General features: G+C 50.4%; 1 protein-coding gene across 6 annotated transcripts in view; it reads left to right on the forward strand.

The window, feature by feature from the left end:
- The first annotated feature begins 138 nt into the window (after positions 1–138).
- Positions 139–13,038, forward strand: part of LOC119174047 (uncharacterized) — a 29,566-nt gene continuing 16,666 nt past the window's right edge. For 3 of the 6 annotated variants that reach the window (XM_075894705.1, XM_075894704.1, XM_075894706.1), the window contains exon 1: positions 12,356–13,038. Coding sequence is in view for 1 of the 6 variants with exons in the window: in XM_075894708.1 (XP_075750823.1) it covers positions 12,923–13,038 (116 nt within the window). In the remaining 5 variants the exon portion in view is untranslated. Of the gene's footprint in view, positions 351–8,233; positions 8,376–8,434; positions 8,846–10,203 lie in introns of those variants that run through there. The other 3 variants (XM_075894707.1, XM_075894708.1, XR_012895264.1) reach the window with 2 other exon arrangements.

Consider the following 13,038-nt stretch of genomic DNA (forward strand, 5'->3'; position numbering starts at 1 on the left):
ATAATCAATGCGACAGAATTTTTTTCACAAAATAATAATTATACGCCCAAAATTTGGTATGTTATTTATACACAAAAACAATTTATTCAACACACCTTACGCGATTATTTTTCTTCAGCCGTACTGTCATAAACACCATCCATCCAGCGACAAGCCCATGCACACGGAGTACAGTGTACTAGAATAGAGTATTCTAGTACACTATTCTACTCTTTCTATTCTACTAGAATAGTACACTATTCTACTCTATTCTAGTACACTGTAACACGGAGGAAGGAAAAGGTAGCGAGAAGCTTTCGTCGCTTTCGTCAACGTCGGCTGCGTCGGCGTTTTCGTGCGTGAGATAACAGGTGAGGCACGTTTTCAAGCGAAGCTTGTTGAATGACATGTTGTTGGGCTTGTTGGGTCATTTTTTCAGGAAACGGTTACACCTGCGCGAATAAGACACCATGCAACATAGAAAGATGCACACACACACACACGTTGCGCTTCGTGTGTGCGAGTTTTTCTTACGTGGCGTCTCATTCACGCAGTTATAACCTTTTTCTGAAGCTTGTAAGGACTGGGAGGTTCGCTAAAAAGAAAGTTTGTGGCTCTATGCGGCGGCAAGACGGGAACATTGTGCAACGTATGCATATAGCAAAGGCGGCACGGCGTCAAGCCGAGGCGACGTGTGCTGCGTCTGCCACGGACGCGAGCGTCTGTGCGCTGAGCATAGCTTGGCAGCTAGGTCATAGGCTCGGTGCAAAATATTGCCACGTTCCATTTCCCAAGTTTTTGTTATCGTCCCAAAACACCACACGATTCTCAGCGCAAACCGCGCCTGCAGTTTTCGAGAAGGTTCCGGACTGTAGTAGACCATTTCGATAAGATCACGCCCACTGCGCGAACGGTACAGATTGTTCTGGAACCTACGCCACCGCCAGCGATAACGCTAGAACATTCGACGGCAAGAGTATAAATGCCGACGCGCTTCGCCGCTTGTCAGTTGTTGATCGAAGGCCGACGCTCCGTTCGCCGCTATCAGTCCGAGACTGCTATCTGTGCGAGACTGCTGCTGTAATTGGACTTTCCGTTTACCGGGCACAGGTTCTCCCAAATAAACAGTTAAATCCCAACACGAAGTCTCCTGTCTTCGGCCACGTCACGACCCCGTGACATCTGGTGGAGGTGCTGCTTTGTTCATGTACCGGACGCCCCCGTCAAGCCGTGAACCCAGCCCACGTCGCGGAGAAGACACCGACGCCAACCAAGAGCAGCGAACAAGCCGCCGACAGCAAGGGCTACCACCGGAGTACGGGCTTCTACAAGAGAAGGCGCGGAAGACCAAGGCCATGACCGCGACTGCAGCGACAATGACAACCGCATCGTCCCAGCCCACGATGGTCATGCATCAACCCAGGGAACCACCAATTTTCCATGGGTCATCGTTCGAAGACCCGGAGTCCTGGCTAGAAATATACGACCGTGTGGCTGCCCTCAACCACTGGGACCATGACGAAAAGCTGCGTCATGTGCTCTTCTATTTGGAAGACACCGCAAGGGCCTGGCTCGAAAATCGAGAGTCCACGCTCCGAACGTGGGATGTTTTCTGCGGCGCATTCCTTCAAACTTTCTCGAGCGTCGCTCGCAAAGAAAGGGCCGCTGCTCTACTAGAGACCCGGGTTCAGCTACCAAATGAGAAGGTTGGAATTTTCACAGAGGAGATGACCCGCCTATTTCGTCACGCTGACCCAGACATGCCTGAGGAGAAGAAAGTTCGTTTCCTCATGCGAGTGGTCAAACAGGAGCTCTTCGCGGGACTAATGAGGAATCCACCGAACACCGTCCAAGAATTTGTATCCGAGGCGACCACCATCGAAAAAACCCTTGACATGCGCACCAGACAGTATAATCGTCGCCTGACTCCAGAATGCGCTGCTGCTCAAACCAGTGACTCCGAAAACCTGCGTGAAACGATCCGAGCGATCGTGCGGGAAGAGCTGCGCAAACTGTTGCCTTCGGCTCACCCTCAAGTGGATTCGATCGCCGACATTGTGCGAGAAGAAGTTCGGCAATCACTTCGAATTCCCCAAACACCACTGCCCGAGCCAGAAACAATGAGCTACGCCGCTGCAGTGCGCCACAACGCTCCTCCCCGTCCACGCCAAAACGCCGCCCCGTAGCACTTCCGTCGCCAAACACCACCGCCGCCACCACCCCCACCGACGACCTACCGTTCACCAGCGGGCCAGCGCAGTGCGCCGAGGAAAACCGACGTTTGGCGCACCCCTGACCACCGCCCACTGTGCTACCACTGTGGCGAGGCCGGGTACACTTACCGCCGTTGCCAGTACCGACACATGGGACTGCGTGGCTTCGCCGTCGTGCACCACGTCCGCAGCCAGGGGAACGGCCACGTGACATCGCCGACTACCTGACAGGAACTCAATGGACACCCCGAAGTCCTTCCCGTTCACCGTCGCCCAGCCGCCGCATGTCACCGCACCCCCGGCAGTACTCCGGCCCAACGCGGGGCCGGTCTCCTAGCCCGTATCCGGGAAACTAAGGGCAGCAACCGGTGGAGGTGCGGTTGCTGTGCGACGAACTACCGAAGATCCTCCGACGACGACGCGACGGAACTTTCCGAACACAGTGCCAACCAGGCAAAGCCCTGACGGCGAAAGCTCACTTACCGAAGGTGGCCTGACGACGCAACATGGAAGCAGCCATGACCCGACGCCACGCCCTAACTGTAATGCGAGACGGCGAACTAGCGACCTCGACGTTCTTATCGACGGCCACTGTGTGACCGCTCTCGTCGATACTGGAGCTGACTATTCTGTCATCAGTGGGTCGTTCGCCGCGAAGCTAAAGAAAGTTAGGACAGCTTGGAAAGGCCCTGAAATCGGCACAGCCGGAGGTCATCTCGTAACACCTGCAGGAATCTGCACAGCGAGAGTCACCATTAACGGCCGTATTTATTCTACAAACTTCGTAGTCCTACAGCGTTGCTCGAGAGATGTCATCCTTGGCATAGACTTCTTATGCCTCCATGGTGCTGTAATCAACCTAAAAACAAAGTCGATAACGTTATCCACAGAAGAAGCACTACCGCCGCGCACGCCGTCAGGACACCATGCCTTGATAGTGCTGGAAGAACAAGTCACCATTCCGCCTCGCTCAAGTGTCATTATTTCAGTCGGCGCTCCTAAATCACCTGACTTGGAAGGCGTCATTGAAGGCAGTCAGCATCTGTTGGTCACCCGAAATATTTGCGTCGCAAGAGGAATTGCAAAGCTGCGGGGAGGCAAAGCAATAGTTATGCTCACGAATTTCAGCAATGAGTACAAACATGTGAACAAAGGAACAACGGTCGCATACATCGAAGAAATTGTCAAAGCCACCAGTGCTTTCGCCCTCGCCGATTCTGGGGAACCTGCTCAGAGGAACCAAGCCCCTCCCACAGCTTTCGACGTCAATCCCAGACTTCCGAACGATAAGCAAGAACAGCTCATGGCCCTGCTCCTGCAACACGAAGATTGCTTTTCGTCGTCATCGAAAATTCGGCAGACCCCAATCACGAAACATCGCATCATAACCGAAGAAAATGCCAGACCACTCCGTCAGAGTCCGTACAGGGTTTCGATGCGAGAACGTGAGGCCATGAAGAGAAAAGTTGATGAAATGCTTCGGGATGACATTATCCAGCCGTCCAAGAGTCCATGGGCATCCCCCGTGGTGTTAGTGAAGAAAAAGGATGGGACCCTACGTTTCTGCGTCGATTATCGCCGCCTGAACAAAATCACAAGAAAAGACGTGTATTCTCTCCCACGAATAGACGACGCACTTGATCGGCTCCATAACGCAAAGTACTTTTCGTCAATGGACCTCAAGACTGGCTATTGGCAAATCGAAGTCGACGAAAGAGACCGAGAGAAGACGGCGTTTATAACACCGGACGGCCTCTTCGAGTTTAAGGTGATGCCCTTCGGCCTTTGCTCAGCACCTGCAACTTTTCAACGCGTTATGGATACAGTACTGGCAGGATTGAAGTGGCAGACTTGCCTTGTGTACTTGGACGACGTCGTCGTGTTTTCCTCGAGTTTCGACGAGCATCTTCGGCGCCTTGAAGCTGTACTTCAAGCCATCAAGACTTTCGGACTCACACTGAAGCCAGAAAAGTGCAGATTTGCGTATGAGGAGCTCTTGTTTCTGGGGCACGTTATCAGCAAGTCTGGAGTTCGTCCCGATCCACGGAAAACAGCCGCCATCGCCGACTTCCCGCCGCCCACTGACAAGAAAGCCGTGCGCCGATTTCTGGGCCTGTGTGCCTATTATAGGCGGTTCGTGAAAAACTTCGCCCGCATCACCAATCCTCTCACTAACCTTACTAAGGCCGACGTGGAGTTTAAGTGGGAAGCGCCGCAGGAACACGCCTTCCAGGAGCTTAAATATCGCCTCCAGACGCCTCCGTTACTTGCCCATTTCGACGAATTCGCCGAGACAGAAATACATACTGACGCAAGCAGCGTAGGTCTTGGCGCCGTTCTTGTGCAGAGGGCTGACGGACTTGAAAGGGTTATTAGTTACGCCAGCCGATCGCTATCCAAAGCAGAAGCAAGTTATTCCACAACAGAAAAGGAGTGCCTCGCCATCATCTGGGCTACGTCGAAATTTCGCCCCTACCTCTACGGCAGGCCCTTCAAAGTTGTCAGCGACCACCACGCCTTGTGTTGGCTAGCCACCTTGAAGAACCCTTCAGGTCGCCTCGCACGGTGGAGCCTGAGACTGCAAGAATATGACATTACTGTCATTTACAAGTCCGGCAAAAAACACTCCGATGCTGACTGTCTCTCTCGTGCGCCTGTCGACCAACCGCTACCGGATGACCCGGATGACGACTTTTTCTTAGGAACGATAACTACCGACGACTTCGCTGAACGACAGAGGGCCGACCCGGAACTTAAGGCCCTAATAGAATACCTCGAAGGCAGGACCGCCGAAGTCCCGAAGGTATTCAAGCGCGCACTTGCGTCGTTCTTTCTACGAAACGGTCTTCTACAAAAGAAAAACTTTTCACCGCTTCGAGCTAAGTACCTCCTTGTGGTGCCTTCAGCTCTGCGACCAGAACTCCTGCAGGCCCTGCACGACGATCTGACGGCAGGGCACCTCGGTGTGTCTCGCACGCTCGCGAGGATACAAGAAAGGTACTACTGGCCACGTCTTACTACCGACGTCACTCGTTATGTGAGAACATGCCGGGACTGCCAGCGACGCAAGACACCGCCGACAAGGCCAGCGGGACTTCTGCAGCCAATTGATCCACCTTGCCGACCTTTCCAGCAAATTGGTATGGACCTACTGGGGCCGTTCCCGACGTCGGCTTTCGGAAACAAGTGGATCGTGGTAGCTACCGACTACCTCACCCGCTACGCCGAGACAAAAGCCCTGCCAAAAGGCAGTGCATCCGAGGTAGCTAAGTTCTTCGTCGAAAATATTGTCCTACGTCACGGCGCCTCGGAGGTCCTTATCACCGACAGAGGAACGGCATTCACCGCCGACTTAACTCAAGCGATCTTGGCATACAGCCAAACAAACCACCGCCGGACGACAGCGTACCACCCACAGACCAACGGCCTCACCGAGCGGCTTAACAAGACGATCGCCGACATGCTGTCAATGTACGTCGATGTCGAACACAAGACGTGGGACGCCATTCTTCCGTATGTGACCTTCGCATACAACACGGTGGTGCAGGAGACGACGCAGATATCTCCATACAAATTGGTCTACGGAAGGAGCCCGGCAACGACGCTCGATGCCATGTTACCCAACGTCACCGACGAAGAAAACCTCGATGTGAGCGAGTACCTTCAACGCGCCGAAGAAGCCCGACAACTTGCGCGTTTCCGTATCAAGAATCAACAGACGACCGACAGCCACCGTTACAACCTTCGACGGCGCTTCGTGGAATACCAGCCCGGTGAACGTGTTTGGGTGTGGACGCCGATACGCCGACGTGGACTAAGTGAAAAGCTTCTGCGACGGTACTTCGGACCGTACAGGGTGGTTCGAAGTCTCGGCCCACTTGATTACGAGGTTGTCCCCGACGGCATCACGAACTCTCAACGACGCCGATCGCGACCTGAAGTCGTCCATGTCGCGCGCCTCAAGCCGTTTCATGCGCGTTAACAAACTGAACCAGTGTTTTTTTTTTTGTATTATTGTTGTATCGTAATTTATTCATTGTACTTTCTTGCATTATTATTGTACTTTCATCTTTAGTTAAAGCATCGGGACGATGCCTTTTATGAGAGGGGGGCAATGCCACGTTTCATTTCCCAAGTTTTTGTTATCGTCCCAAAACACCACACGATTCTCAGTGCAAACCGCGCCTGCAGTTTTCGAGAAGGTTCCGGACTGTAGTAGATCATTTCGATAAGATCACGCCCACTGCGCAAACGGTACAGATTGTTCTGGAACCTACGCCACCGCCAGCGATAACGCTAGAACATTCGACGGCAAGAGTATAAATGCCGACGCGCTTCGCCGCTTGTCAGTTGTTGATCGAAGGCCGACGCTACGTTCGCCGCTATTAGTCCGAGACTGCTATCTGTGCGAGACTGCTGCTGTAATTGGACTTTCCGTTTACCGGGCACAGGTTCGCCCAAATAAACAGTTGAATCCCAACACGAAGTCTCCTGTCTTCGGCCACGTCACGACCCCGTGACAATATTGAGAAGCGTTCGCTGGGCCTCGCATGCTTCACGACGCGTTTCCCGAAGGCTCGGAACACGAATAATTTTTGTGGCGCAATTATGTAAAAGTTCCAAATCCGGACAAAGGCGGTCTCTTCCATTGAGTCGCACGCGATTGGCCCATACAAGCTGTGACGAATGCTGTGACGTTATGAGTGACGTAGACTGGGGTGTCACGTGACTGTTTTTTCCGGTTTTCGGAGAAAGGCGAAGGAACGGTCGGAGAGACTGTCCGAAAGCAACCGGATGGATTGAAATGGCTGCAAGGTGGCCTGGATTGGATTGAAATGGAAAAAATGCGCGACTTTTCGGCACCGGGGCACTTAGACAACATGGCGTTTCCCACTGACATGGTACTTCGCCTTGTCTGTGCGGTAGCTTCAACCGAGCAGAGGCGACGACGCGAGGTAAAAGATGCATTTGAAGAGTTCAGCGAAGAGGAGTTCCGGCAATGTTTTCGTCTGTCCAAACGAACAGTGCGTAGCTTGTGCGACGAACTTGACCCTATCATCGGATGCCAGCGAGCCAGTGGTCTTTCCACAGAGACAAAGGTGTTGTGCGCGCTGCGATTTTTCGCCACCGGTAGCTTCCAGCTGAGCATTGGTCGCAAGGAACACATCGGCATGTCTCAGCCGGAGGTGAGCAACACCATCCACGAGGTGACGGAGGCGATCATTACCGTGGCCGCTAGAAAAAGGGTGGTGGACTTCCCACTGACCACACTTGCCAAGCATGAGGCTAAGGCGGAGTTTGCACGACATGGTTGCATCCCAGGCGTGCTGGCGTGTGTCGACGGCACGTTGGTCGCCATTCGCAAGCCAGAGGGATACAGCCTGGCCGACACGGCGAGTTTCATGTCCAGAAAGGGCTATTATACTCTGAACGTCATGATCGTAAGTACCGTTAGGATCCTTTCTTACTCGCCCATCGGAGTAGTTCAGTTTTGACGTCGGAGCTGGGAAAAGTACCAATTCAAAGAATAAGAGAGAACAAGCGGAGAAATGGGTGTGTGCTAGTTGGTGGCTCGCGTGGCCTCGGTTATCATAAGTGGCAAGTGTTTGTGTAAGTGAGCCAGTTGTCGTATTTTGTGTCTTCGTTCTGGCATGCATGCGCAATGGAGTTGAGCATTTTGAAGGAATATAAGCTGTAGTCGTAGCAGAATTATATACACGATAGGGAAGTATTTCAAACACGAAAGTACTTATAACCACAATTGCATGGGCTAGCTGTGGTATTTACGAGTGTTCTTTCCCAATAGCATAGCGTAGGTTTTCATTTATCGATCATTCAGTGGAAGTCGTAGCCATGTGTACAGGGGAATGGTCATTGCCCCCTTCCCTCCTCTGTTGCTACACCCTGTCCCTGTGTTCCCCTCTAGGTGAAACTGCCTGTACCAATGACTGTACTAGTATGCATTGTTTCCAGCTTATGTGTAGAAAGAAGGGGTTTGTTTGGAGCATAGATGCAGTACTATTTTGTATCACTCATTGCAGGTGTGCAACGCGCGGCTGCGCATCCTTGTCGTGGACTCCAACTCACGATTCCCAGGTTCATGCCACGACTCCTGGGTTTGGGAACACAACCCTTTGCGTTCACGCCTAGCTGCACAGCTGCAGCCTGGCGAATATCTGCTTGGTAAGTATTAATGTGAACTAACTGGGGTAGAGCACTCAGCCGCCATTTTTCTATTGCAGGAGACGCAGGGTATCCCCTCGAGCCTTGGCTCCTCGTTCCAGTCCCTGGCAGTCACCCCGGCAACACTTCCGAAGGCCGATTCAACAAGGAGCACGCATCCATGTGCAATGTTGTGGAAAGATGTATCGGAGTGTTGAAGAGCAAGTTCCGCTGCTTGCAGCACTTTCGAACGATGTTCTACAACCCCGATCGAGCAGGGCGAATTATTTATGCTCGCGCTGCTCTCCACAACATTGCATTGGACGCGGGTGACTGGACCTTGGATGAGTATGTTGGGGACATGCCACCAGCTGAGGATGACGATGGGGAGCCAGGAGAGAGCCATGTGCTCACACCGCGCAACGTGCTGCTCAGAGGACAGCAGCAGCGCAGCGCTGTTGTGGGCCTTTTTTGAAGTGCACAGGAACACGGTAAGCTGTCATATCACACACATAATTTATTCATACTATTTCCAGTGCACCCAGGCAAGACAGGGCCGTGTTTGCCACAACACAAAGTACTTAGTCGTGCTTCAACATGATTCATGGAGGCAATGGGAAAATGTTGCATTTTCTTTAAATGTCACATGAAATAGGCAACGGAAACACCCTTTTCTATATCAGTGACCACAGTCACAACAGACTAGATTGGAGCAAGCGCATATGAGGGGCACCCTGTGCTGACTGTTGCCATCAAAAGATTGTGGGAACAATGCAGCAACGTCACACAACTTCTTTCACGAAAACGCATAAAAATTGCAGTTACATTAGAAACATGTTGCAAGAACGCATGATACGTATGTCCGTCTCTTCTCATAGTCATTGACTGCAAGCATTCAATTGTACACGCTAGGCTTGCCGAGCACAATGCCGTGCCGGCTTTTTGTTCATTGTCCTCAACATTGTATAAATATTTAAATAATATTTCATTTGATTTGAATTCGCGACTACATTTATGCTGGAATGCTACAAAATACGTAAATCAAAGCAGCAAATAACATGTGGGTTGTTTTGATGACATACGGCATAAATATTTGGCTCAGCAATCTCGCTGCTCCCAAAGCATACCACGTTCAAAATTAATTCCTGCAATGAGTAATATACAATGAAAATAGTCGCTGGCAAGTTGCTGTGATGATGACCATTTTCATTAGTGAAACTGTGGGACATACCCACTTGCTAGTTTAGTGATCTCAAAAAAGACTTGATTGTAGTTGTACCTTAGCCTCATTGCGCTGAAATGACAATATCACAGTGTAAGCAATTTTCGGCAGGTAAACATGCTTCATAAAGAATGCAGCAAGCTGCAAAACAGTGTGAGGCTAAAAGATATCACAGTCCAACACTATGTGGTAATGCTGCATAAAAAGCGCAGTGAGCTAGAAAACAGTGAGGCAACACAAATATCACAGTGCTAAAAACATTCACAAAAAAATGTCAACTATACGCTCTTGGTCTTTGTGTGCATGACTAGACACCTTTAAGATGGTGGGGGGAGGGGGGAGACGCTGCCTCACGAGTAGGTCGAACATAAATTGAGAAACGCATATATCGAACATCAAAATAGATGAAAGACATGTGAAGAAAAAAATGCTGTACTCCTTGTACAAAGTAAATGCTAACTTAAAGCTAGTAATATGTATTAAATGTTAAAAAACAACGTATGAAATTGTACGTTGACTGCAACACGTAAACATATAAAACTAACAAAGAAATAATGCATGATAAACATTTAAAACATTAAAAACATGATGTAAAACTTAAAATAACTATGTATCTCTTTCCCGCAGAGGGCCCTCAGCCATGGCCCGCTCCAAGGATTGGACCACCTGCAGGATGCTCTCCTGTGCTGCTGCCATACGCCGCGCTAGAGAAGTGATGTGGATGGCTGACCTTTTGATCCCCCGCACCGCCTGCAATGAATCATCATGGTGGAAATGTTTGCATGAGCTGCTGAAGAACTCTCGACCATCTCGTGGCTCGAAGCTGCTGCTGCGGAGAATTGCAACGTCAACAACCATTTCCCCTCAGTTGAAAATTCATTGGCCTGGTGGCATCCTTTGAAAGTGTGAAGCTTCGTGTACAAGCTATGCCCTCTTCGTTTGGATCAACAAACAATTGCTGGAACTGCTCTTCATTCATCTCCTCAAATGCATCTCTTACCATCAAACAGCCCTTTTCAGGGCTAACCAACCTTTTGCCCGGCAGTTTATCATTGCAGATGTCAGATACCGCGCCTTCAATACAATGCATGTTTCTTATTTACAGCCCAAGTTGGTTTCAGTCATCATAACAGAGCATCAAAAATGTTCACACCCTTTACGTAAAATTTAAACAAACGGTCTACTCACATCAAGCAACTTCTCAGTCAGCTCGAGGCTCTGGTCGCACTGCGAAGACACCCGCAACAAGGTGTCGGTGCGCCGTGGCCTCTGTCGACGGCGAGGCCGCACAGGAGGCTGAGACACTGAAAACATGCAGCATTTTTGTCACCGCATGCTGTGGTAGGCTTTAAGTCTATGGCCATGTTGTGGATAATTGGGCAATTCGAATAACATACGAGAGGTTATTTTCTCAAAACACTTTGATGATCAATAACTTACCCGGTGCAGCGGGGCCGTTTTCAAGGTAACTTGGGGGGCCTTCTGTGGAGTAAAGAATAAAAGTTCACGAACTGGGGGCACATACGTCCTATAATCAATAAAACACTAAGTTCTCAGATGCTTACATGTCACTGTCACCTGCAGCCGCTTCAGAGGCTTCCACCTCGACCTCCACTGCAGGAGCGGGAACATCCGCCTGCTGAAAAGTGTCGTGGGCATAATCTTTCAGAAAAAGGGGTATTCGTTACTCTGGCTATTTTACAACCTTACGTACTAAACATCTGCGGAAATGTTCTGCAGTTATTCAGTGGTAATTGATATCACGTATTACCATTTTAGTGCATGCACTTGCCCGCAGGCATTTCGTGTCTGTTTGATAAATAAATACGCCTTTTACTGCAAGGGCTGCAAAGTGAGATTTCAGTTGACAAACCTACCTGCTTTTGAATTTTTTCCTGCACTATCTTACTGTTTAACAAGGTTCCCCTAAAGACACTTTTTACAAAATGGGCAAACCCTCTCATGGCACCGCTCAGGAACCCGTGATACTGCGGCGGCAGAGAGCTTACCTGTTGATATTCGAGGGAAGCGAAGACGCCACCGAAGCGTGCCAACCCGGTTAGTTGCAGCAAGCGGCCACGGAAGCCTGGCAGACGACCCCCTCCAGTGCCCCTGGAAATATACACCAATGTCAAAGAACAAATCGCCCGCACATTCGACGGTTACTCACGTTTGTGCCTCCTTGATGGCGGCGGCGTCACGGCGGGCCTCGTGCACCTGCCTGCGCCACCAAGCCTGCCACTCATCCACGTTTTTCTGCGCAGGGCCTTCAAGGTTCAGCGCGTCGCTGAGCTCTTGCCACAGCCGCCGCCGGTCGGCGACCGTGATGCCATGCTGCAGCTCAATGGCTTTCGCCGCGAGCTGCGGATGTTCGCTCATAAGGGCAAGCACCAGCGCGCGCTGACCCTCGGAAACGCGGATGAGCCGCTGCTGCTGGTGGCTAGCGGTGCCGTTGCCCTCCGCCATGACTGCGCTCGACCGAGCCAACGACTTCGAAAGTTGCGCCATTTAGTAGTGGAGTTTTGAAAACAGTAACTGCTTGAAACAAAATTGTACCTAGCGCCACCACTAACCGTCCCGCTAAATTTAGCGTTGTTTAAAAAAATAACAAAAAATACGTTTGGATTGTATCGTATTCCTTATTAAACAATAGAAAACTAGTGCCAACACATTTTAATAGTGCGCAATAATAGTTAAACACTTGTGAACATGTTACAAACACTTTTTACTTTGCTATACGGTCCCCAAGTCGACGTCAAAATGATGAGGCAAGCCTTCATCTCTCTCATTGGCTGTTCACTTCCTCTCGTCCTCGCGACCTTTGCGGACCGCCTACTTTTTGACGTCACCGACAGACCGCCTCCGTCCGGATTTGGAATTTGTATATAATTGCACCATTGGTGTGCCGGAGGCAAATCTGGACTAGCCAAGTGGCCATCATCTTCGTTTCTTCGCTAGCCTTGTGCCACTAGTGCAAGCTGCTCACAAATTTTTTTGACGTTTACAATATAATTTTACTGCACAAATTTCAACTACGATTTTTCTTCCCAATCTACTGCTGATACTTCGTACGTACGAAGGTGTTCTAAAGTTCCCAGGCCGCGATACCATTGCATTACAAGGGATAGCGGCCTGGAAACTTCTGAAGATATTTGTACGTGGTCTTGACGTATATCTTTGTAAGTCAGAGTTTTATGGGTCAGAGGTGTATCACTGGTTTTGTATTGTGCATCGATTAGCTAATTATTCAAAGGGGTTTGTTGGTACACTTATGACGTCCACATATCTTTTTCGTAATTTGACAGCGAAGCATCCACTTATTAACATTTTCAGACGCGCTGATGCCATGCCGTCCGGCGGTCCAAGCTACGGCAGCTACTGCTGTGTATCGTGGTGCTTTAACAATGGCAGAACCCACAAGAAGCCTGGGACGAGTTTCTTCCACATACCACGGGACGGCAG

This window comes from Rhipicephalus microplus, chromosome 5 (genome assembly GCF_043290135.1).
Source record: "Rhipicephalus microplus isolate Deutch F79 chromosome 5, USDA_Rmic, whole genome shotgun sequence".
Lineage (NCBI taxonomy): Eukaryota > Metazoa > Arthropoda > Arachnida > Ixodida > Ixodidae > Rhipicephalus > Rhipicephalus microplus.